Below are 25,702 nucleotides of genomic sequence, written 5' to 3' on the forward strand. Positions count from 1 at the left end.
GGTATAATTTAACATGTCTTGCTGTTCTCTGTGTTGCTTGAAACTTGCTAGTTTGACCTAAAGTCTTGATCAGATTTAAGGTTGTCTCCTTCTCAGCAGGGACAATTTATAGGTGGTGCAGGAGAAATGTGTTTCTCTGTTGGCAACTTTAGCAACTGTGGATGATCAATGCCCAGATCTATTATCCATTCATTAAGAGCTGAAAAATAGCAACAGTCTAATTGTATCATTCCTTTTTTTCGTAAGTAACTTTACTTATTTAGGTTGGCTGTGCTAGGTCTTCGTTGCTGCCTGGGTTTTTCTCTAATTTCGGTGAGTGGGGGCCACTCTCTAGTTGTGGTGTGCGAGCTTCTCATTGCAGTGGCTTCTCCTGTCGGGGAGCACAGGCTCTGGGGTGTGAGGGCTTCAGTAGCTGAGCTCCCGGGCTCCAGAGCGCAGGCTCAACAGCTGTTGAACATGGGCTTAGTTGCTCCACAGGATGTGGGATCTTCCCAGACCAGGGATTGAACCCATGTCTCCGGCATTAGCAGGTGGATTCTTTACCACTGAGCCACTAGGGAAGCCTGCCTTCTTCACTTATTACCTAGAATACTTCTATAAAGAGAATTACATCCCTCCCCTACATCTACAATCAGTTTCCACACCGAAGGCACAGTTCTTCCAGGAAAGGCAAGCTCACAAAGTAATGATTTTCTAACATCCTCCAAAGGTGACTACTAAGGATTTTCTTTAATCATTACAAACTTGTGAATTTAAATATATCTAAAATGAACATATTCGATATGCTTCCATCTATTGCATTTATTGGGCTTCCCTGGTAGCTCAGTGGTAAAGAATCTGCCTGCAATGCAGGAGACTTGGATTCAGTCCTTGGTTTGGGAAGATCTCCTGAAGGAGGGCATGGCAACCCACTCCAGTATTCTGGAGAATTCTATGGACAGAGGAGCCTGGTGGGCTACAGTCCATGGGGTCACAAAGAGTCGGACACAACTGAAGCGACTAAGTATCAACAACAGCATTGCATTTATTATTCTTATAATTATGTAAAATATAAACATGGTTCCCAAATCAAACATCCAAAACAAGATAAAAGTCAAGGAAATCCAGTTTCTATTAATATTCCCATCTTCTCTACTCTATATCCTATTTTCCTTCAGTTCAGTTCAGTTCAGTCGCTCAGTCATGTCCGACTCTTTGCGACCCCATGAATCGCAGCACGCCAGGCCTCCCTGTGCATCACCAACTCCTGGAGTTCACTCAGACTCACGTCCATTGAGTCAGTGATGCCATCCAGCCATCTCATCCTCTGTTGTCCCCTTCTCCTCCTGCCCCTAATCCCTCCCAGCTTTACATCACCTTCTTTTTTTTTTTAGGATCAACGCACACACACATCCTTTTTCTTACTAAGACTAGGGTACCTCCTTCTCTATTATACGACAAAAACAAGTTATAAAAGAGTTTGTACAATTTGATCTCAAACAAAAATATTGTGTTTAAATGTATAATAATGGAAAAAAACACACATCTTTGATGTTTCTAACTATATCTGCTCTCTAGGAGCCCTGCAATCCCACACGCCCTTTGCTTTGCCAAGTGGAGCTATGCCTTAACTGCATTCATGTCAAGCATGGGGCAGAGCTGAATTGCAAAATCAAGGGGGCAGGAGTTTAAGGCCTGGAACTGGGAATGGCTCAAAGTGGGAGATGAAAGAGCCAGAAAGAGCTGCATAAGACAGGCCAAGAGGGGCCTGCACAAGCTGACTTTCGAGCTAGACTGTCCTCACGCACTTTTGTCAAGGGTCACGGGGTAAAACTTACATCATTCACTAGTGTTTTAAGTAAGAATGGATTCTTTGGGGCAGATCTGAAGCTATGTTGAAGGCTGTGAAGAAAATAACAGGGCCCAAGGCAGAGGGACACTCAGAGCAGTGGACAGATTCATAAAAACCCATGCAAACAGATGGAAATGTGCCAAGATGGATCCTGGTCATCCCCAGGCAGTAACTGATTTAACAGGTGTTTTAAGAGTGGGGGTCATTTTTCTACTTTTTAAATTTGTATGCAATAAGAATATGTTATTTTATAATTCAGGGGGAAATCATCTTTATTTTAAAACAAAACAAAACAAAACATAGAGATGCTCAAAGAAATGAAGGAAGTGGGTTCATTCAAGTGCCACCACCCTGCCCTGGGCAAGGGTTCTATGCCTCCCCCAGCCCTGGGAAGAGAAGCCAGCAGTGACTTCAAGGAGTCTGTGGGGGGCATAGCCAGGGCAGCTGTACCCTCACAGTTAAGGGAACAGGTTCAGAACTTGAATGCAGCCCTGCAACTTACCAGCTGTGGGCTTGCAGAAATACCTCCAGCCTTCTAAGTTAGGCATCAGTTCAGTTCAGTCGCTCAGTCGTGTCCAACTCTTTGCAACCCCATGGACTGTGGCACACCAGGCTTCCCTATCCATCACCAACTCCCAGAGCTTACTCAAACTCACATCCATTGAGTTGATGATGCCATACAACCATCTCATCCTCTGTCGTCCCCTTCTCCTCCTGCCTTCAGTCATTTCCAGCATCAGGGTCTTTTCCAATGAGTCAGTTCCTCTCATCAGATGGCCAAAGTGTTGGAGTTTTAGCTTCAGCATCAGTCCTTCCAATGAATATACAAGACTGATTTCCTTTAGGATGGACTGGTTGGATCTTCTTGCTGTCCAAGGGACTCTCAAGAGTCTTCTTCAACACCACAGTTCAAAAGCATCAATTCTTCAGTGCTCAACTTTCTTTATAGTCCAACTTTCACATCCATACATTCAGCATACTCATCTATAAAAGAGAAGAGCTATTCCCACTGGGTGAGATGTTGGGAGGATTGAACGAGACAGCAAATATAAAGTGCTTAATGCCATGCCCATCCCTTGGAAGCAGATAGTAAATATTTCTGCAATGAGCCATGACCTCCCTGTAAAGTAACCAAAGTGCCACAGTTTCTCCCATGCAGATGCTCAGGCCAGTCTTGAAGCAAACCCAAAACCTCACTCTCCCCTAAAGAAAGCCCTCTCCTCAACCAATGAGCAATCACTATTTTACCAAGGATTTGCTTCTGCAGTGAGGAGGGGCAGGTGGGACACACACCATGCACAAAGTTTTCCTCCCAAAGGCCACCTGAGACCCATCGGTTCTCCCAGCCCCTCCCTCTCCACCTCTCCTCACCGAACGCATGGCCCCCAGCCTTGATGGCGCGCTTACTCCTTCCCTGGGGTTTCATCCTCAGCCCAACATCTCAACTCAATGAGGTTCCTCCACCTGTCCCCTAAGGTCCCTCAAGGATCTGAAATTGCTCTCCTTAGAAGGTTAACTGGGGGTTATAGATTTAAGCCAGTGGGTTTTTCCTGGTACATATAGGAAAGAACACTGAGGTTCAGAGAGATTATGCAAATCGTCTTGTATTAGGGAAGAACAAATCTGATCCCATACTGGGTCTATTTCTTTCAGTTTAACATCTACTTCTTCTTCATTGACTATGTTAAACCTTTGACTGTGTGGATTGTAACAAACTGTGAAAAATTCTTAAAGAGCTCAGAATACCAGACCGCTTTCCCTGCCCCCTGAGAAATCTGTATGCAGGTCAAGAAGCAACAGTTAGAACCGGACATGGAACAACAGACTGGTTCCAAATAGGAAAAGGAGTACATCAAGGCTGTATATTGTCACCCTGCTTATTTAACTTCTATGCAGAGTACATCATGAGAAATGCCGAGCTGGATGAAGCACAAGCTGGAATCAAGATTGCTGGGAGAAATATCAATAACCTCAGATATGCAGATGACACCACCCTTATGGCAGAAAGTGAAGAGGAACTAAAAAGCCTCTTGATGAAAGTGAAAGAGGAAAGTGAAACAGCTAGCTTGAAACTCAACATTCAAAAAACTAAGATCATGGCATCTGGTCCCATCACTTCATGGCAAACAGAAGGGGACAATGGAAACAGTGAGAGACTATTTTCTTGGGCTCCAAAATCACTGAAGATGGTGACTGACAGCCAAGATGCTTACTCCTTGGAAGAAAAGCTATGACCAACCTAGACAGCATATTAAAAAGCAGAAACATCACTTTGTTGAGAGAGATCCATATAGTCAAAGCTATGGTTTTTCCAGTAGTCATGTATGGATGAGAGAGTTGGACTTTAAAGAAAGCTGAGTGCCGAAGAATTGATACTTTTGAACTTTGGTATTGGAGAAGACTCTTGAGAGTCCCTTGGACAGCAAGGAGATCAAACCAGTCAGTCCTAAAGGAAATCAACCCTGAATATTCATTGGAAGGACTGATGCTAAAGCTGAAGCTCCAACACTCTGGCCACCTGATGCAAAGAACTGATTCACTGAAAAAGACCCTGATGCTGGGAAAGATTGAAGGCAGGAGGAGAAGGGGATGACAGAGGATGAGATGGTTGGATGGCATCACCAACTTGATGGACGTGAATTTGAGCAAGCTCCAGGAGTTGGCGATGGACAGGGAAGTTTGCATGCTGCAGTCCATGGGGCCACAAAGAGTTGGACACGACTGAGTGACTGAACTGACCCTTTGTATTCTATTGCTTTTGCTACAAGAATGCTGCCTATAGCCTGAAATATACAGAATAGTCCATTCTCAAAGCTCTGACCTTTAAAGGTATAACAATTTTCCACTCATATAGAAATAAAAAGTTTCAGAACAGAGAATAACATTTGTCTTATTGAAGGTTTACAGGAACTTCAAGACCTGACCTACACAGACAGCTGCAGGAACAAAGAATTCTGGCAACAAGAAGTCTGCAGCAACTAACCACACCCTTTTGAACATAAGCCTGGATTCTAATTCCAGGAAGATGGTACTTTGGGACACTTGTCCACCATCTTTTCAGTCTGCAGGCTTTCCAAATAAAGTCGCTATTCCTTGTGCCAGCAACTGGTCTCTTGATTTATTAGCCTGCTGTGTAGTAAGCAGCATGACCTTGGACTTGGTAACAGTCTGAAGATACAGAATAGACAGGTAGCAGGACAGCCTTTCAAATGGTCCCTTGATTCAAACCCCTAATTTTGGGACTTCCCTGGTGGGTGGGTGGTGGAGAGTCTGCCTGCCAATGCAGGAGACGTGGATCTGATCCCTGATCCAGGAAGAGCCCATATGCTGCAGAGCAACTGAGCTCGTGCACCACGACTATTGAGCCTACCCTCTAGAGCCTGTGCTCTGCAAAAAAGAGAAGCCACCACAATGAGAAGCCCGAGCAACGCAACTAGAGCGTGGCCCTCAATCACCACAACTAGAGAAATGGTCTTACAGCACAGCCGAAGATAAAAATAAATAAAAATTTAAAACAACAACAATCTTGTCAGCAGGGCCTCCTGTAGGGACTGAAATGATTCCCCTAGGCTTGGGCTGCAATACAGGAAGCTCTCAGTTCCTCAGGAACATCTGGGAAGAAAGAAAGGAACACACTCACGTGTACACACTCACACTCAGATACCCATCCACAGGCACACACCAATAGCACGCACATGCACTCTCACCCCATTTATTCACATACACACATGCACACACACATACACACACGTCATCCCACTCATCTCTAAACCACAACTGAACTCTGGAGATTCCCCTGACCCCTCGGGGACAGGCGCCCAGCACAATCCTGGTCAAGTAGGAGTTCAGACACTGTTTAAAGAAAGGAATTAAGGGTCAAAAAAGTTTTGTAAAGTCAGTTATGTGCTGTGATATCTGCCCTGTCCACAGCAGTACTGGCCACCCAGACTCAGTCTTCAAGCATGAAGTAACATCCCCCCTCACCAAGACCTGGGGTTGCACTCCCAGGCACTAGCCCCATCAAGGAAGTAACTAACCCCCTTAACAAGGGCAGAATCATCCAAGACTTCGCCTGGAAACCTGGCCCCTCTGATGGCCGTGCTGCCCAACAAGAAGAGGGTCACCGCCACCCAGGCCAGCGATCTTGTCCAAACCCAGGTGCCTTACCTACGAAAGAGCTAATACCACCTGCTTTAATCCTGTGAGACAGGAGTGGGAAACTCTCAGGACAGCACCTAGTGGGTCGTGAGTGCTCAGTAATTGTTAGTTTCACAAAATTAAAAATGTATTGCCCAGGAATGAACACTAACGTAAACCATGGATTCCGGGTGATTGTGCTGTGTAGCTTCACTGATTATGACAGATGTACCCCTCTAGTGGGAATATCCATAGCGGAGAAGACAGCCATGCCTGCCTGGGGGCAGGAGGGAATTCTCTGCACCTTCCTCTCAGTTTTGCTATAAACCTGAAACTGTGATAAAGAATAAAGTGTTTTTTTTTCTACTTATTTCCTAGAATTCCTCTCAGGAAGAGTGTTATTAGGGGTTAAGAGGACAGCATCTAAGCTATTTGGGACAAAAGACAAGGCCAATGCCCCCAGTCCCCTGGGGCATGGTCAGGTGGCCATGAAAACAGTGAAAGTGTTAGTCACTCAGTGTCTGACTCTTTATGACCCCATGGACTGTAGCCCGCCAGGCTCCTCTGTCCCTGGAATTCTCCCAGCAAGAATACTGGAGTGGGTTGCCATTCCCTTCTCCAGGAGAATCTTCCCAACCCAGGGACTGAACCTGGGTCTCCCACACTGCGGGCAGATTCCTTGCTGTCTGAACCTCCAGGGAAGCCCTCAGGTGGCCATACTTGGTCACTAACTGGTGGGAGTGTCAGCTTGGGCTGAGCTTGGGTGTGAGACAAAAGGAGAGACCTTCACCTTCCGGGTGATAGAACCCTCAGCCCTGCCCAGGAGGAGACCCAGTTTGGACTTGGGGAAGGAAAAGATCCGTGACTGACTTTTCACATGACCGTCCCTGAGCTGTTTTCTAAACTGGGAGCAGGAAGCAATTGGTCAGCTCATCAGAGAAGACTGAGGAGGGACTAGAAGACCAGGAGAGAAGTCTAATGTTGGTAAGGAGAAAGCTGGGGGGAACAGCCAACTGTATGAGTATGGATTTGCCACTTGCTGGGCCAAGGAACCCTCTCTTCAGTCTGGAATCACCTAGAGCAGTACTTTCCAGGAGCAATATAATGCATGCCACCCATGTAACTTTAAATTTCCTAATAGCCACATTTTAGAAACAGGTGAAATTAATGATCTATTTAACACAATATATCCAAAATATTATTATTTCAATAAGTACTTATATAAAAGTTACTGAGATATTTTACTTTTTTTTTCAGCTAAGTTTTAAAAACTCCATGCATGTTTTACATTTAATAGCACATTAAGTATAAAATGGAGCTGCATTCAGACTGGTCCTGTTTCCAGGGTTCACGAGCCACAAGTGGGCCCCACATGGCCCTTCAAGAGTTGGATTTACTGTGGGAAGGTGAGTGGGTGCAGAGGAGAACAAAGGCCACCCAGAGAGGCCTGGTTCCTCCAGATGACCCGGCCTCAAGGCAGAGCTGCACAGGAGCTGAGTGCCTGGGGTAGGGTACGGAGGTGTGGAGTCATGTGACTTAGTTCAGGGGACACCCAGCTGTGCCCTGTCAACTCTCTCTGTGTTTCTTCCCCAGGATCTTAAGTACAAGCCACCCACTCTCTCCCAGTTGGTAGGAGAGATCTTCTCACATCCATAGGAAGGACTTGAAGTCCAAGGAAGACTTGCTGCTGGGTGAACACAGAGGTTTTCCTGAAGATGGCCCTTATGTGAATTACATTAATTTTTTTTGTATACATGTGGTCCCATGGGATCTTAGTTCTCCAACCAGGGATCAAACACACGCCCCCTGCATTGGTGCATTGGAAGTGCAGAGTCTTAACCACTGAACTGGCAGGGAAATCCCTACATTAGCTTTTTAAAAAATAAAAGGGCAGACTGCCAGACACACCCATGCAGTTCTCCCAGAGAGAGGCCAGGTCTGAACTGATTTCCACACCACACATCTGATGGTCTTTACTCCATCTGAAATGTCCACATACACACTGCCCCGCCCATGCCAGGGGACTCCTACTGCCACACTCAGGACACACCACCTTGTGTGCACCTGTGCCTGGCACTTCCTCCCTTCTGCCTGGGTCCCTGGCTCTTTGGGGGCATCTTCCGAACCCTGGCAGGCTGTGAACTCTCTGACAATGGGCACCAGGCCTGGCCCTTCTTGGCTTCCTCCATGAGACCAGGCTACACTTAATCCTCCCCACAAGCAAGTCTGCAGTTGGCCTGCCCAGGGAAGGGGAGCCAGGGACTCTGGCCTGTAACTCCCTCCCTAAGCAAAGCTGCCTCCCCTCATCCCATCCCATCCTCTGCAGGATCCCAGGGGAGGGGGAAGGAGCAGAAGGCAGGATGGGGAAGGCAGATGCTCTGCCAGCAAAGAAGAACTGAGCAGGAGTCCCTGGCAAGGGACGTAGTTCGGGGGACTATGAGAGGAAACGTGACAAGAAGAAAGCCTGGTGGGACTTCCCTGGTGGTCCAGTGGTTAAGAACCCGCCTTCCAGTGTAGGGGACATGGGTTCAATCGCTGGTCGGGAAACTGAGACCCCACATGCCTAGTGGCAACTAAGCCCATACACCACAACTACTGACCCGTGTGCCTAGAGCCCGTGCTCCAGCAACAAGAGAAGCCACTACAGTGAGAAGTCCCCGTGCCGCAACGAACAGCAGCCCCCACTCACCGCGACTAGAGAAAGCCTGCAAGCAAAAAGCAATGAAGACCCCGCGCAGCCAAAAATAATAAACAAATAAAACACTTTTTAAAAATAAATTTTAAAAAAAGATCCAGCGCAGCCAAAAAGAAGAAGAAAACAGCCTGGCAGTGGGGCGGGGGGCGGGGGGAGGCAGCGAGGGCCGGGGGCAGGGCGGGGCAGCGTGGGCGGGTTGGTTGGAGGGTAGTAAAGCATACTAGGCTCCAGGAATTTTTACCACCAGTCTCAAGATCGAGATCGTTTCCAATACCCCATAAAGGGTCCCTTGTGTCACTTCCCAGTACCCAACCCTGGGTGCAGGGAGGCTGAAGAGATGATCGAGGAAACGCACATCTCACAACAATCCCGTGTAATCTAGGTGGTCAGAGCCACAGCAAGCCCAGGTCTGCCTCCTTTTCCAAGTGACAAGAACAGCAGACTTCATTCACTGAGGAGGGGTGAGGGGGCATGATTCCCAACATGTACATACATAACCGGTAGCTCCCAAATAAGGAAAGCAAGAAAGAGAGCATTTATTTGACTTTCAAGCAAGTTAAATCCTGTGCCAGTTATCCCACCAGCTGCTCAGAAATCCGACCTGGGGTGTGACAGGGCCTCCAGTGATCCCTGGGGTTCCCTCTAGGTCAGAGTTTTCTTTAGCACCAGAGCTACGGGGAAGTCCATTGGACCAGATCAACCATCTACCCTGGTTACCATGGAGACACCTATTTCCCCAGAAGATGTGATCCTTTCCTGGTGGGAGAGTCTGCTGCTTGCATGCCAAGTTCAGAGCCCTGGGGAACTTTAATCGAGGCTGAGAGTCCCCAGGTGTCCCACACAGCCATGCCCTTGCCACATTCCGAGCTCACCCCAGAGAGATGCCCATGTTTCCCTCATTCTGAGGAGCTCGCTCGCTCTTTCTCCCTTCTTTGGCGAGAATCTGGCATAATCTACTTAGTGATTTAATAATGTAACATTTTTACCCTATCATATATATTCTCTTTGCTGCTGCTGCTGCTAAGTCACTTCAGTCGTGTCCGACTCTGTGTGACCCCATAGACGGCAGCCCATCAGGCTCCCCCGTCCCTGGGATTCTCCAGGCAAGAACACTGGAGTGGGTTGCCATTTCCTTCTCCAATGCATGAAAAGTGAAAAGTAAAAGTGAAGTCACTCAGTCGTGTCCGACTCTTAGCGACCCCATGGACTGCAGCCTACCAGGCTCCTCCATCCATGGGATTTTCCAGGCAAGAGTACTGGAGTGGGGTGCCATTAATCCCCTCAAAAACTTAAGAGAAAACGTATGAGTATCCCTCTATACAGATGGAAAAAAATGGAGGCTGGGAGACTGAGTCACGCAGGCAGGAAGAGGTAGAGGTGATACTCAGATTCAGGTAGCCCATGCTCCATGTCCTGCCAGGACTCAAAACTACGAGCACGGTAATAAATCAGCCAGTATTGTCAGCAGGCACAGATGTCACTTTCAGACAAATTCATCCTGGCTCCATCAGTACTCCATAAGCTCTCCGGGCTGGAAGCAATCTCCACACTGGACAGTGGATTCTTATAGACCTCTCCTTGGAAATGTTCCCAGCAGGGAGCACAGAGCTATGGACTGTAGACCTGGCAAAGGTCTTAGAAATTCCTGAGTCCTCCTTCGGGGGGATACAATGGAGTCCCAGCGAGGCGAGCAGGGCCTAGAAAGTCGGTAGTAACCAAGAACTTGGTGTCCTACCTGCTCCAGGCTTGGCCTCTGAACTGCAGCCTGCCCAGAGTGAAGCCTGTGTGTGTTTGTGGCAATAACTATTTACAGTCAACTGGACATCAGGTCCCTGCAACAAGAGCTGGGGAATGTGCTTATCTAGGGCCACCCTCCCTGCCCTGCACCAGGAGGCCAGATCCAGCAGCTCCCCATGGAGCCCAGCCTCTGAGGAGAACTTTTCCCAATGCTTCACCCCAGGACTCTCTAAAAGGGCAGCAGAGGCTACAGCCTGGAGCCAGGGGTCGGTCATCCCTACCACTGAGTACCTGTGAGACAGGCCAGGACCTGGGACCCTTTGCTGAAGTGCTTGCTCCTGGACAAATGTATCAAGCAACAAAACACAAAGAAACTTTAAGGAACTAAAAATAACTGTGTAAAAAAATAATAAAATAACTGAATGCAAGTACAACTGGGGCAAATTATGGACAACAAGATACAAAAAGACCAAAAACCTAACTGCCACTTCTGAAGAGCTGGGAGCAAAAGCAGGGTAGTGCTCAAGGCCCGGCACACATCACCACCAATGAAGTGGGCAAACCACCTAAGCCTCCCATCTGGCCCAACCCATGGATATGCCGCTACCCTCTGTCCACACAAAGAACCAACTCACCCCTCCTCGGGGAGCAAAGAAGAGAACTTGTTGCTTGTTTTTGCTCTCCCATGCTGCAGCAGGGGCCCCAATAAAGCCTTGCCTAGATTTTTCATCTGGCCTCTTATCAGTTTCTACTGAGGGCCAAGAACCGTGATCAGTGACACCTACAATGCCTGTTTGTTCGACAATCACTGAGCACCCACTGTGTGAAGGCACCTACTGTGCATACACAGAAAAGGAGACAGGCATGTACCCTGCTCCTTTGAACTCACAGTCTAGCAGGGACATAAATAAGGGAACAGGAAGAGTCGGATCATGGGCATGCCACCGGTGCCATCACACAGAGCCCCGTACTCAGGAGAGCCCTGTGCTTGGCTTTGCTGTCACTGTCTTGAAATTCTGAACCGTTTTGGAACAAAAAGCCTCACGCTGTCATTTTGCACCGGGCTCAGCAATTTATGTAGCCAGTTCAAGGAAGAGGCAAGCAAAATGCACTAGCTAATGCCAGATAGAGGAAGTGGGGGCACAGAGTAAACTCCCTGCTGAGTCCTAGAGAATGAGTGGGAGACACCAAACAGAGAAGTAGAGGGAAGAAAAGGGAAGGGACCACATGTACAGACCCTGAGATAAGAAAGTTCAGGTGCCTCATAGAACACTGTAGAATGTGGGGCGTGATGATACACCATGAGGCGAAAGGGGAACTAAGACCAACAAAAGTCAAGATAATCTTGATGAAAAACAAAACAGGGGTGCGTGCTATTGGACACGAAGACTTTTTGTAAAACTCCAATAATTGAGAGATTGTGGCTTGGGGATAAATAGACCAGTGAAACAGACGAGAGTCCAAAAATGAATCCACGCATAAATGGAAATACGATGATGATAGAGAAGGCAGGACAAATCAGGTATTAGTCAACGAACGTTGCTGGGACAATTGGCTATCCACAAAGGGAAAAATACTAGAGCCCTGTCTCACACCACACACACACAAAATTCCAAGTGGTTTAAAGACCTAAATGTGAAAAGGCAAAGCTTTAAAACTTTTGGGGAAAAAAGAAACAGAATCTATCTTTATAAACTGGAGGCAGAGAAACAATTTCTTCTTTATAACATAAAAAGGACAGAAAAGATCAGCTGGACCACATTGCTACTTTAAAATTTCATATTACAAAATATACATGCTCACTGAGAAGGCCAGTTCTGACTCTTTCACTTTCTCTCCCGAAACCCCTTTCAAGCAGAGCCATGTCTCTGAGTACAGGTTCCCACGTGGAGGAAGGTTGTGCTCTTAGCTTCTCAGACTGGGATGGGTGTGAGACTGCGACACCCTTGACTTCTTGCCATGGTAACCCAACTCCTGACTTCAAGAAAGCCAAATTATTATTTAAAAGATTACTTAGTAAATACGGAATCAAAAACCTATCAAGTACACCCAGCTTTTCCTCCCCAAGGGCTTTCCATGTTCTGGACTTTCATCTTGCCCCACAGTGGACTCTTTCCCACCCTCTAAGCTTCAAGGAGATCCAAACAGTCCACTCTAAAGGAGATCAGCCCTGGGATTTCTTTGGAAGGAATGATGCTAAAGCTGAAACTCTAGTACTTTGGCCACCTCATGCGAAGAGTTGACTCATTAGAAAAGACTCTGATGCTGAGAGGGATTGGGGGCAGGAGGAGAAGGGGACAACAGAGGATGAGATGGCTGATGGCATCACTGACTCGACGGACATGAGTCTGAGTGAACTCCGGGAGGTGGTGATGGACAGGGAGGCCTGGCGTGCTGTGATTCACGGGGTCACAAAGAGTCAGACACGACTGAGCGACTGATCTGAACTGAACTGAAACATAAACTGGGATGTCACCTCCTCAGAGGCCTTCTGAAGCCCTTGTCACTCTCTCATGTCACCTAATTCTTTCTTGGCACCTGTCACAATCTGTCATCTTATTTGTTTATTGTCTCTCTCCCCCCTACTAGACTCCACGGAGCTGAGCATCAAGAGACATAAACCAGCAGCCCTTGGGACTAGCACACATTTTATTTGGCTTGCAGTTTTCCCCAAAATTAAATTTATTGGCAATCTTTAGAAATCAAGAGATTTTATATAAACATCTGAATTTCCAAGTTGTCATGAAGAAGATCTAGCACAACAGGGTAGAGGTGTCTGGCGGTGCAGCCTCTGGTTTTCACCTCCTGGCCCCTACCACACCCCATTACATCACACTTGGCTGTCTGCACTCCTTTATCTTACCTGTCTGACCTCTGGCCGCCTTTAGAGTCTAAAACCTCGCTATGTCCCCCTGCAATTATGAACATTTCAATTAATAAGCTAAAAGTGCAAGAAAGGTTGACCTTTTTTTCTTTTTTGGTCCCCGGGGGGTGGGGAGTTGGAGACAGTGGGATGCAGGCTCTTATATCTCTGACAGGATCCAACCTGGGCCCCTGCGTTGAGAACAGTGAAGTCTTAACCACTAGACCTCAAGGGAAGTCCCAGGTTGACTGTTTTGAAGGCAATAATTCAACTAAGCTCTGGGAAAGGTCAACCCCACACAATTTGTATGACACCAAGGACCCCCTTCTAAGTGCGTGAATTCTTCTTGGCCCCCAGAACCAACGTTACTCTCCCTTGAACTCCTGCTGATGATCTGGACATTCTTTCCTTGGACGATCTAAATGATAAGCTTAAAGTAGATTAATCCATTTTTAGATTAGATTCATCTAAATGATACATTAATCTAAGTAATAAGGTTTTGGTTACACTACTGTACATTAACATGCCGCCCTAAATCCGTCAAAGAGTAAATCTGTAAAGTAGGGAATTGGGTGGGTTCATACATAGTGGGAATTTGTCGTGTTTGGGACGGTCAGTATCTAAATCCTCTCTAAGGAGTGCCAAATCTACCCCCACGAAAAGACCGCCCGGCAACAGGGTCAAGAAGACAGAACCCTCCAGATCATAGTACGGAGGCGTGACCAAAACCTCCGCCAGTTGTCTGCGCCGCTGTCACCCTCCTCCAGCACTGCGCAGGCGCTTAGACAGACCAACCTTTCCCTCCCCCTTCCATCTCTCCCCTAGTCGAGAGGACGCCCTCCCGCAGAACACAGTCCCTGCGCAAGCGCCGTCTCGCGTCCCTGCCCGAAGGCCAATTGGAAGCGGCGGCGGCTGGGCGCAAGGGGCACAACGCCGTGGGTGGGGCGTGGACGTGAGGGCAGCGCGCTGGCGTCACAGGGGCGGCTATATAAGTGAATACAGGCGCCGCCCCTCCGCCCCAGTCACTGAGCCGCCGCCGAGGACTCAGCAGCCTCCCCCTTGAGCCCCCTCGCTTCCCGACGCTCCGTCCCCCCTGCCCGCCTTCTCCCGCCGCCGCCTTCCGCAGGCCGTTTCCACCGAGGAAAAGGAATCGTATCGTATGTCCGCTATCCAGAACCTCCACTCTTTCGGTAAGTCCCAGAAAGTCCCGAGGGGAGGAAGGCCCCGGTGGGGCGCTCCGGTCTCAAACAGGGCCAAGAAAGCTGCTAAACGTTGTAGGTCTTCGTAAACTTGGGCGGAGGGGAACTGTCTTGGCCTGCGGGCTGTAGGGCCACTGCCTGGGCCTTAGAGTTGGCCCCTGAGCGCGACCGGAAGGAGCGGGCGGGAGGTCAGCCCTTGGGCGGGCTTCGCGTCTCGGGTGGCGCATTTACTAATGGCTCCCGGGCCTCTTCGGGCCACACCCGCCCCTCCCGCCACCCCTGCGTCATGTCCGGTACGTCACCGCCGTTGTCACGGTGTCGGGAGGGAGAGGCGGCGCCAGCCTAAGTGACACCCGCGCGCGCCAATGGGGCGGGAAGTGTGGCCCCGCCTTAGAGCTCGGGTTCCGGCCGGTTGCATCAGCTGGGTGGGGCGCCGCCGGCCGGCCCTGGCTCCCCCGACACGTGATCGGCTTCCCAGGGCGGGCCTGGGGCAGGAAGCCCAGGCTTTCTCCCAGGCTGGGAAAGCTGGCCGTCCCGGACTGACCTGTTCGAGGAGAGCCAACAAAGAACATGTCTGATCCGACCAAGCCTTGACGATTTCAGTATCAGTTTCTGCACGCAGAAGAGATCAAGTGGAAGGGTGGCAGTGGCATCTGAGCTCAACATCACTAAACAAGCTTGACCTTTCTTCCCAGACCCCTTTGCTGATGCAAGTAAGGGTGATGATCTGCTTCCTGCTGGCACTGAGGATTATATCCATATAAGAATTCAACAGAGAAACGGCAGGAAGACCCTTACTACTGTCCAAGGGATCGCTGATGATTACGATAAAAAGAAACTAGTGAAGGCGTTTAAGAAGGTAGGTTTTTAATGAGATTTTAGGAAAGTCGTATTTACCCTGCCTCCATGGAGCTGCTGAGTTGTATTACTTACTGAAAAGGGGTATTAACGGCATTCAAACTGTTGCTTGGCCTGACTTGTTTTACTTGTATTGTTCTTGCAGAAATTTGCCTGCAATGGTACTGTAATTGAGCATCCAGAATATGGAGAAGTAATTCAGCTACAGGGTGACCAGCGCAAGAACATATGCCAGTTCCTGGTAGAGGTGAGTTCTGTTGCTTTTTGTTGGTACATTTGTGCCTCTTCCCTGGTTAACTAATCTCAGATCTGCCTGGTCTATTCAGTTTTTTCTAGGGACATAGAAGTTTGTTTTATAAGGCTAAGCCAAACAGTTTTTGAAGTTCATAGTGTATTTCTGGAAAGGAGGGATTTGTCCACCTTAAAGTTTACTAGCTTGGATCTAGTTTAAGGACGTTGTGCACATAGACACTAAAACAGGATGTCTGGTTGGCTATTCTTAAGTGGCAAAATCTTATTACACCACTGATGGTAAACTGAGTGTACCCTGAGTTCAGTGCACCTTGGCTCTGGGACTTTGCTTGGCCAAGTGTAGAAGTAGGGAGAGAGGATTGTTGTCATCAGAAATGGAGGCTTTTACTGTGCTCCCTCTTAAAACTGCCCTTTTTTCCTTTGCAGATTGGACTGGCTAAGGACGACCAGCTGAAGGTTCATGGGTTTTAAGTGCTTTTGGCTCACTGAAGCTTAAGTGAGGATTTCCTTGCAATGAGTAGAATTTCCCTTCTGTCCCTTGTCACAAGTTTAAAAACCTCACAGCTTGTATAATGTAACCATTTGGGGTCTGCTTTTAACTTGGACTAGTGTAACTCCTTCATGCAATAAACTGAAAAGAGCCATGCTGTCTAGTCTTGAAGTCCCTCATTTAAACAGAGGTCAAGCAGTAGGCGCCTGGCAGTGTCCAGCCTGAAACAAAGCAATAACAGTGATGTTTCAGCCAAGTCCAGAGCCCCAAGATCACAGATGGCTATGTCTGGCCAGAAGCTCCTCGGCAGTCCCTCTGCAAAGTTCCCTGCCCTGAGAAAGTGTCACCACCTGAACAGTCCCCGATGAAGCGGAGAGCGGAGGATGGGTGTGGCGGCTGTGCTGCTAGAGGGTGCCTTCGGTGGTCAGGGAAGGATCCCGTGACGTCTCCAATGTGACTGGGTGGGCAGAACTTAGAGCAGCCACCCTCCAGGAAGGTGATAGGACATCTGGCTTGCCACCAAGGTCTTCATGACCAGACATGTCCTAGCTAATTGATGTCCAAACTAGAATGTGAGGCCAACCTTCTATCAGTTAAACTTTTGACAAGGGAACAAATTTCAAACCAATGTTACCAGTCACGTAGCTGTAGAGCTTGCAGCTTACTGGCAACAGCTGCCCAACGCCGTGTGAAGTAAACTGGTTTTTTGGTTTTTTCCCCTCTTCAGTTTTAATGTTATGTAATGTATTTAAACCCTTATTTAAATAAAACTTGTTTTCAGAAACATTTGATTTGTAGATTCTGTTTAATATATAATCAATCTTATGCATGTGGAGGAACCATAGAAATGGCAAGAGAGGGTACATCTGGACCCACAGCTCCTTAACTGGGGCCTGACCCTCTTAGCCAAGAAAAAGTAGTGAGCTTGTCCCTCCAAGCACACTCCCCACCCCGCCTTGTTAGCCGTTGTGTAAACATTCGGTCTGTTGTCTCAGTCAGCGTCCTGGAAAGACCTGCTGAGAATGGTCGTGAAAAGTCAACTCTTGTCTACTTAGTCTACCAGACCATCTTGTTAGCCTCCTGGATGTATGATGAGTTGGTGTAGAGGCCACCTTGGAACCATGACAGTGAATGTGTCTGTGGAACCAACGCGACTTGGGTAGATCTCAGGAGATAACAGCATAATTGCATCTATTTGATGCTTAAGAGAAATCAGATGTGGAAATTTGCAAGGCTAGTAGGTGCTAACATGTTTTCTAGGACCCAGGGCTCCACTGCTCTTCCCACCAGATGACCTAAATGTTTTACAGAGGTTGCCTATTCAGTATATGCAAAGAATCATGGGACTCAAGATTCAGGCTAGTCGGGCAGACAACCTGTGCTCGAATGCTGACCCCAGATAGGAGTGTGAGACTGGCATACAGCCACACAGCTTGTGACACTCGGCACAGGTCCAGGCCACCAGTGGCTTGGCTGAAGAGCTGTAGCCTCTCAGGATTTGGAAATCTTTCCCACCACCCCCATCCAGACCCTATAAAGCTAGGGAAGGCTCCATAAAGGTGTCATCTGAAGCAGGGCATTCCAGGCAAGGAGGAGTCAAGACCCAGATGTGACGACCCAAAGTGTGTGAGGAAGCCACAGTAGGACCATTTAACTGGAACAAAGCCCGTGCATAGACCCTGACGCAGTACTTCTTACTATGTGTCAGGCTGGTGCTAAGTGACTCTTTTAACAGTGGGGACTCAGTCCCATGGTGGGAAAGAGGGAATTGGAGAAGAGGGCTGGGTGGAAGGGCTGCGTGGCCTGAGCCACAAGCCAAGGCTTTTTGATACTAATATGCAAAAGAATCAAGAGTAAAGAATGTCTCCCAGGGATCTTGCTGATGTTCCAGTAGTAAATAGTCCCTCCCACTGTAGGGAGCACAAGTTGATCCCCTTTCAGGGAACTGAGGTCCTGCATGCTGTGTGGCCCAGCCCCAAAAGTGAGTGATTAACAAGATGGTTAATGAAATTTATGGCCAAAAAGTATCCCAGCTCTGCTCCTTGGTTCCTCTCTCCCACCCCCAGTTACTTCTCTGCCTCCTCTTTCCCCTCTCCCGTCTCCTGCCCAGTCCCAGGCATCAGCCCCCAGTGCCAACCCTCTGAAACAGGGACAAAGACTACAGACTGGTCAGCTAAAATGAAAGCCTGTTGTATTTTTAATCTATAAATAGGTCAAAGAAACCCAGTATATTCCAGAACAAACATTGTACCAGAAGGTTCTCGAATTGCCCTTCCTTGTTTACTAACCTGGGTAGTTCCTCCTTGTGGTGGCATCAGGGTCAAAAACTTTACTATTAATCTGAAAAAGAGTGTATGTATAACCGAACCACTATACTGTACACCTGAAACTTACACATTGTAAATCAACTACAATAAAAGTTTTTTTAAAGGAATTAAAGTTTTAAATCTATATAGGAAAAGAATCTGAAAAAGGTTGAATATATGTATATGTGTAACTGAATCACTGTGTCTATACCTGGAACGAGCACATTGTCAATCAACTATATTCCAATAAGGTTTTTTTATTTTTTATTTTTTTTCAATAAGGTTTTTTTAAAAAGAAAACAGAAACAACACTTTACTATTGACTGTTCACCATTACTTTGAAATTAAGAGCTCCCTGACTAATTTTAGCTTTTAAGGAGATAAGACATTATTTCAAAATTAGCTCATAAACTGAGACTTCGGCAGTTTCTTCTCTTATCTCCAATTTAGATTGATAAAATGCGTTGTTCTTGGGAGAACCTATTGAAAATTCAGATTCTAAGCCTCTCCCAGGATAGTTTGGCTGTATTGGGTATTAGCTAAACATTGCCCAGGTCCCAGCTACTTTTCAAGGGCCTAAAAAAAGGTCTAAGAACTGAAGGGAAAATGTATTATCTCCTAAACTTGACTCCAAAACTGCAAAATCGTAATGATTAACTGTTTAACACTAAAAGGTAACGTCGTCGGTACCTACAGTGTAATTCCTCTGTGGCTTCCCAGGTGGCGCTAGTGGTAAAGAATCTGCCTGTCAGTGCACGTAGATTTAAGAGATCAGGGCTCAATCCCTGGGTCAGGAAGATCTCCCTGGAGGAGGGCACAGCAACCCACTCCAGGATCTTTGCCTGCAGAACCCCATGGGCAGAGGAGACTGGCACGCTACAGTCCATAGGGTCACAGAGTAGGACATGACTGAAATGATTTAGCATGCATGCATGGAAGCATAATAAAGGTTCTCATGAAAGAATGATTTTTAAAGGAGTCCACGTGGCACCAGTGGTAAAGAACTCGCTTTGCGGGTAGGATCTGCAGGAGACATGGGTTCGATCCCTGAATTAGGAAGATCCCCTGGAGAAGGAAATGGCAACCCACTTCAGTGTTCTTGCCTGAAAAATTCCGGGGACAGAGGAGCCTGGCAGGCTATGGTCCATGGGATTGCAAAGAGTTGAACAGATTGGGCAGGTAGGCACCAGGCAGATTGTAAAATTTATAAACATCTTTTTTTAAATGTTACAGAAATACCTCCACCTCAAAAGTTAGAAAAATACTATTTTAATATCAACAACAAAAAAAAGTTACAGAAAATGTATGTCTCTTTGGCCTATGGGTACCTTTTTATTCATTTGGTATGAGGTGTGATGGAGCCTCTGAGGATGTTACAGAAGCCTACAAACTCCAGGAAATGGCCCTGCCTTTAGGTCCAGAGATTCTGATCCAGAAGCTCTGATAGGGGGCCCAAGGACTGGCCTGTTAACCAGCATCAGCCAATTCCTATTGGGAGAGCCACAAACTCCACTTGAGGAAGCACTGCTGTGGCTAATGGGAAGCTATTGAGGAACCTGAGAAACATGTATGCAGGTTAGAAGAAGCACAGCTAGAACCACAAATGGCACAATGGACTGGTTCAGATTGGGAAAGGAGTGCGTCAAGGCTGTATATTGTCACTCTGCTTATTTAACTTATATGCAGAGTACATCATGCGAAATGCCAGGCTGGATGAAGCACAAGCTAGAATCAAGATTGCCAAGAGAAATATCAATAACCTCAGATATGCAGATAACACCACCCTAATGGCAGAAAGCAAAGAAGAACTAAAGAGTCTCTTGATGAAGGTGAAAGAGGAGAGTGAAAAAGCTGGTTTAAAACTCAACATTCAAAAAACTAAGATGATGGCATCTGGTCCCATCACTTCATGGCAAACAGATGAGGAAAGAAGTGGAGACAGCGACAGACTTTATTTTCTTGGGCTCCAAAATGCAGATGGTGACTGCAGCCATGAAATTAAAAGATGCTTGCCCTTGGAAGAAAAGCTATGACAAACCTAAGCAACATATTAAAAAGCAGAAACATCACTTTGCTGACAGAGGTCCATATAGTCAAAGCTATGGTTTTTCCAGTAGTCATGTACGGATGTGAGAGTTGGACCATAAAGAAGGCTGAGTGCCAACGAATAGATGCTTTCGAACTGCGATGCTGGAGAAGACTCTTGAGAGTCCCTTGGACAGCAAGGAGATCTTACCAGTCAATCCTAAAAGAAATCAACCCTGAATATTCATTGGAAGGACTGATGCTGAAGCTGAAGCTCCAGTACTTTGATCACCTGATGCTAAGAGCCAACTCATTGGAAAAGACCCTGATGCTAGGAAAGATTGAAGGCAGGAAGAGAAGAGGGCAACAGAGGATGAGATGGTTGGATGGCATCACCGACTCAATGGACATGAATTTGAGCAAACTCCAGGAGATGGTGAAGGACAGAGAAGTCTGGCATGATGAAAATGGGGTCACAAAGAGTTGGGTATGACTGAGCGACTGAACAACAATTGAGGAACTTTGAGCAGAAGAGAGACATCAGAGCTAAACTTGAGGGCAAATCAAGAATATTTTACTTAAGATGGTTGAAAAGGGGGTGACCAAGGATTACCAGCAGCTGAGAAACCAAACCCTGAGAGTTTGTGTATGATGTACATGAGTGCATTTTCTTCATAGCTTTGATCAGATTCTTTTAAAGGAAGCCATTACCCAAAATGGTTAAGAATCACTGGCCCATGATTTCTTTCTAAGGCTTGCAAAGCCCCAGGGATTATCAAAGGTTTTCCAGGCACATCCCTAAAAGCAGTAACAGTGCCTATTTCAATATCGATTTTTAAATTAATGACTATTATAAATATTTTAAAATAACTCTAAAACTGAGTATAGTTTGAGCAGAAGGCGTGCACAGCGGCCAGACTGCACGGCGCTCGGAAGCTCGTGTGACTCACTCACTCCACAGTCACTATCACCAGCCATCCTCCAGCCGTAGTCATCTGGTTGGTTGCGAGGTTCAAATTGCCATTAATCTTTTAGACCTTTATGCTTAATTTATACCCAGAATGGACAACTGGTTGAAAACAGGAAGCATAGGGAGCACAGAGGTTGAAAAATGCTAATGTGGGAACGTGGATGCGATAGTCATTCTGTTCCGGTGTCAAGTCATTGATTCTCACTCCATTTCTGTGACAGAGTAGAAAACAAACACAAGAGCAAATCAGGGGCCGGGAGATTGCAACTTCCTTAGTTCCGTGGTCCACTGTGGAAACAGAACTAAAGCCCCAGTGCTCAGCATCATCTGGGAGCTTGTTAGACATGCAGAATTTCAAGCCCACTTCAGACTTACTAAAGTTAAAGAATCTGCCTGTATGCAGGGAACCCCGGTTTGATTCCAGGGTCAGGAAGATCCCCTGGAGAAGGGATAGGCTACCCACTCCAGTATTCTTGGCTTCCCTTGTGGCTCAGATAGTAAAGAATTTGCCTGCAATGTGGGAGACCTGGGTTTGATCCCTGGGTTGGGAAGATCCCCTGGAGAAGAGAAAGGCTACCCACTCCAGTATCCTGGCCTGGAGAATTCCATGGATTGTGTATAGTGCATGGGGTCACAAAGAGCTGGACATGACTGAGCGACTTTCAGACTTAAAATTAAGTCCATCTTCAGTTTTACAGTCTTCATTAACAGAGTTTAAGAAGCACCGGTTTGGACCATAAAAGTAGCAGCCTTCAGGGATTTCCCTGGTGGTCCTGTGGTTAGGACTCCACACTTTCACTGATGGAGATATGGGTTTGATCCTTGGTCTGGGAATGAAGATCCTGTGAGTTGCATGCCAAAAAAAAAACAAAAAAGATTTCCCCAATTAAAATTAGCAGACTTCATAGATTGATCTGCAAGCTAGTTAAGCAAAGACAGTAACATATGAATTTAAATATTTTTATAAGTGCATTTTCCATTGCAGTTTTAGATCTGCATTGAAATGCACAAAAACAAACAGTGGAAGAATGGAAAGCAACAGTTTTGAGCTGAATACGGATTAATTAGTATCTTGGCACTAGCTGAGAGGTGCAGGAACCTGGCTGTCACAGCAGTCAACTGGGGACTCTCCAGTGGTATCAAGCCTGAGCTCAGCCCTCAGCCTCACGCCAGAATCCCTGGGATGGCCCATGAGTGGTGATGAGCTCCCCATTCACCACCACTGAACCCTACCAAGCCTGCAGCTCCCACTCATCTGATTAAGGATGTAAAAACAATGTTGCAGCGGAAAATAAAGTAATGACTCTATCAAATTTGGCTTTTCACTTATTAGGACCAAAGACAGCCCCCATCTCAGGTGCTGTTTGTTTGTTTGTTGTTTTTTGGCCACACAGCATGTGGGACCTTCCCAACCGGGGATGGAACCGGTGTCCCCTGCACTGGCAGGTGAACTCTAAACCACTGAACCAGCAGGGAAGCCCTACACTGGGACTTTCTTCTTGCGGATTTCAATTGTAGACATTTGAAATTGCATTTGATAAAGCCCTGTGATTTGCAAATCAACATATCAGACTGACATGGGAGCTTTTCAGAAATGCAGAATCGGAGGCCCCCTATGAGACCAACTGAATTGGAATCTACATCCTAACAAGACCCCCAGGGGGCCTCATACGCATTAAAAGTTGAGAAGCACTATTAGGAAACCCATTAATGAAGCCTCTACACACTGCTTTTGAAATAACACAAATCCCCCCACCCCCCAAATTAAGAATTGCTGAACTTCTGGTGGCGCAGTGAATAGGAATCCTCCTGCCAATACAGGGGACACGGGTTCAATCCCTGGTCTGGGAAGATTCCACATGCTGTGGGACAGCTAAGCCCGTGCACCACAACTCCTCTACTGAACCCCGGCTCTAGAGCCCCAGGGCAGAGACTACTAAGTGCCTAAACTACTGAAGCCCAGGCACCTAGAGTCTGTGCTCCAAACAGGACAAACCATCACAATGAGAAGCCCATGCACCGCAACAGAGAGCAGCCCCCACTTTCTGCAATTAAAGAAAGTCCTTGAAGTGAAGTGCAGTGAAGTCGCTCAGTCGTGTCCAACTCTTTGCGATCCCATGGACTGTAGCCTACCAGGCTCCTCCGTCCCTGGGATTCTCTAGGCAGAAATACTGGAGTGGGTTGCCATTTCCTTCTCCAGGAGATCCTCCCAACCCAGGGATCGAACCTGGGTCTCCCGTATTGCAGGCACTTTACCATCTGAGCCACCAGGGAAGTCCAAGAAAGTCCTTTCGCAGTAACAAAGACTCCACGCAGCCAAAGATACCTTGTTTTCAATTAAAGGGCATTGGTTTTTTTTTAATTATCAAGAATCATTGCATTTCAGTCAAAGTTTCCACAAGACTTTTGACAAAGGGGCCAAGACAATTCAAGAAGGAAGAATGTAGTCTTTTCGATAAATGTGCCAGGACCATTGTATCTCCACAGGCAGAAAATGAAGCTGGACCCCTACTTTTCACCATATGCAAAAATTAACTCAAAGTGCATCACAGACCTAAATATAAGAGCCAAAAAGATAGAACTTTTCAGAGTAAATAGAAGACCTTCATGACCTTAAATTAGGCAAAACTTTCTTAGATATGATAGCAAAACAGCAAGTGACAAAAGAAAAAAGTAGATTAATTGGACTTCATCAAATTTTCAACCTTTTGTGCTTCCAAGGATACTGTCAAGGCAGTGAAAAGACAACCCACCAAATGGGAGGAAATATTTACAAATCATATATCTGATAAAGGACTTGGATTTAGAATATATAAGAACTCTTAGAAAGCAGTTTTTTTAAAAAGACAGAACACTGAAAAATGGGTAGAGGATCTGAATAGACATTCCTCCAAAGAAGATACACAAATGACCAGTACACTCGTGAAAGAAGTTCAGTGTCATGAGCCATCAGGGAAACGCAAATCAAAACCACTGATGTGAACAGATAACTAACAAGAACCTACTGTATAGCACACGGGACTCAGTGCTCCACCGTGACCTAAATGGGAAGGAAATCCAAAAAAAGAGAGGACACGTGTAAATATGTAACTGATTCAGTTTGCTGTGCTGCAGAAGCTAACACAACATTGTAAAGCAACTATACTCCAATAAAAATTTAAAAACACGATTTGAGATTCCACTCACACTCTGTAGAATGGCTACTGCCAAAAGGACAAATAACCATGTTTGGTGGAGAATGGGGGAAAACGAGAACCCTCATACATTGCTGGTGGGAATGTAAAATGGTATGGCCTCTGAAAGTAATAGTCTATCACTGCCTAAAAAAATTAAACAGATTTACCCAGTGATCCAGCCATTCCACTCCTAGACATATACCCAAGAGAACTGAAGACATATAGTCACCTAATACCTCATATATAAATATTCCTAACAGCATTGTTCACAACAGACAAAAAGTGGAAACAACCCAACTGGCCATTTGATCATGAACTGATGAATGAATAAATAAAATGTAGTAGATCCATACAAAGGAATATAATTTGGGGAAAAAAAAAAAAAAACGAAGTACCAATGCATGCCGTAACATGAGTAAATCTTGAAAACCTAATGCTAAATGAAATAAGCCAGACACAAGAGGCCATATTTTGTATGATCCCATTTATATGAAATGCCCAGTCATATCTCGAGACAGAAAGTCAATGAGTAGTTGCCAGGAGAGAGGAGGAATGAGAAGGGACTGCAAAGGGGGTAAGGGCTTTCCGCTTGGGGTGATGAAAATGGTTTAAATAATGGTAACATTTGGGCAACTTTGTGAATGTCATGAAAGCCCCTGGATTGTATACTTTAATACTGAATGGTGTGATGTGTGAACTATCTCTCAGAAAACAGGTTATATGGTTGTTGGGATTTGTTTTGTTTTGTTTGGCCACACCTCGAGGAATGTGGGATCTAGTTTCCTGTCCAGGGATCAAACCCGTGTGCCCTGAGGTGGGAGTGAGCAGTCTGAACCACTGCACTGCCAGGGAGGTCCCCTGTACTTTTTAAACTACATCCTTTCAAAGTTCGGTGGGCAGATTATGAACAGGAATTTTGCCCTTGCCACATGGCACACCACTTTGGCTGGTGAATGAAAATATCCTCTGCCTTCTGCCAGGGATAATAATAGAATGAGGTGTTTATAAAAGCAGAAGAACTTCAGTACAGCCTGAAGAAACGCACTGCCCCCTCGCCCTTCCCTGAAATAGCTTTTCACAGAAGTCAAGTGAGGTCACAGGTGAAACCACCATCAAAACCTCCCATTTCTCCTTAGCTGTGCTGTCTGTCTGTCTAACCAACC

The 25,702-nt window shown here is 46.5% G+C and overlaps 1 protein-coding gene across 1 annotated transcript; it reads left to right on the forward strand.

Moving 5' to 3' along the window:
* The first annotated feature begins 14,240 nt into the window (after positions 1-14,240).
* On the forward strand, positions 14,241-16,848 carry EIF1 (eukaryotic translation initiation factor 1). Its single transcript, XM_061391789.1, has 4 exons — positions 14,241-14,453; positions 15,158-15,321; positions 15,466-15,567; positions 15,999-16,848. Exons 1-4 carry the CDS (start codon positions 14,423-14,425, stop codon positions 16,041-16,043), a joined length of 342 nt encoding a protein of 113 aa, XP_061247773.1. The 5' UTR covers positions 14,241-14,422; the 3' UTR covers positions 16,044-16,848.
* Positions 16,849-25,702: the final 8,854 nt, after the last annotated feature.

The sequence above is a fragment of the Bos javanicus genome, chromosome 19 (assembly GCF_032452875.1).
Source record: "Bos javanicus breed banteng chromosome 19, ARS-OSU_banteng_1.0, whole genome shotgun sequence".
In the NCBI taxonomy this organism is placed as follows: domain Eukaryota; kingdom Metazoa; phylum Chordata; class Mammalia; order Artiodactyla; family Bovidae; genus Bos; species Bos javanicus.

Excerpts from the sequence above, each read along its gene's own strand:
- EIF1 (XM_061391789.1), top strand. The coding sequence starts at position 14,423 with ATGTCCGCTATCCAGAACCTCCACTCTTTCG. Across the intron at positions 15,322-15,465 it reads TAGTGAAGGCGTTTAAGAAG|AAATTTGCCTGCAATGGTAC; the intron begins GTAGGTTTTTAA and ends TTGTTCTTGCAG. Across the intron at positions 15,568-15,998 it reads TATGCCAGTTCCTGGTAGAG|ATTGGACTGGCTAAGGACGA; the intron begins GTGAGTTCTGTT and ends TTTCCTTTGCAG.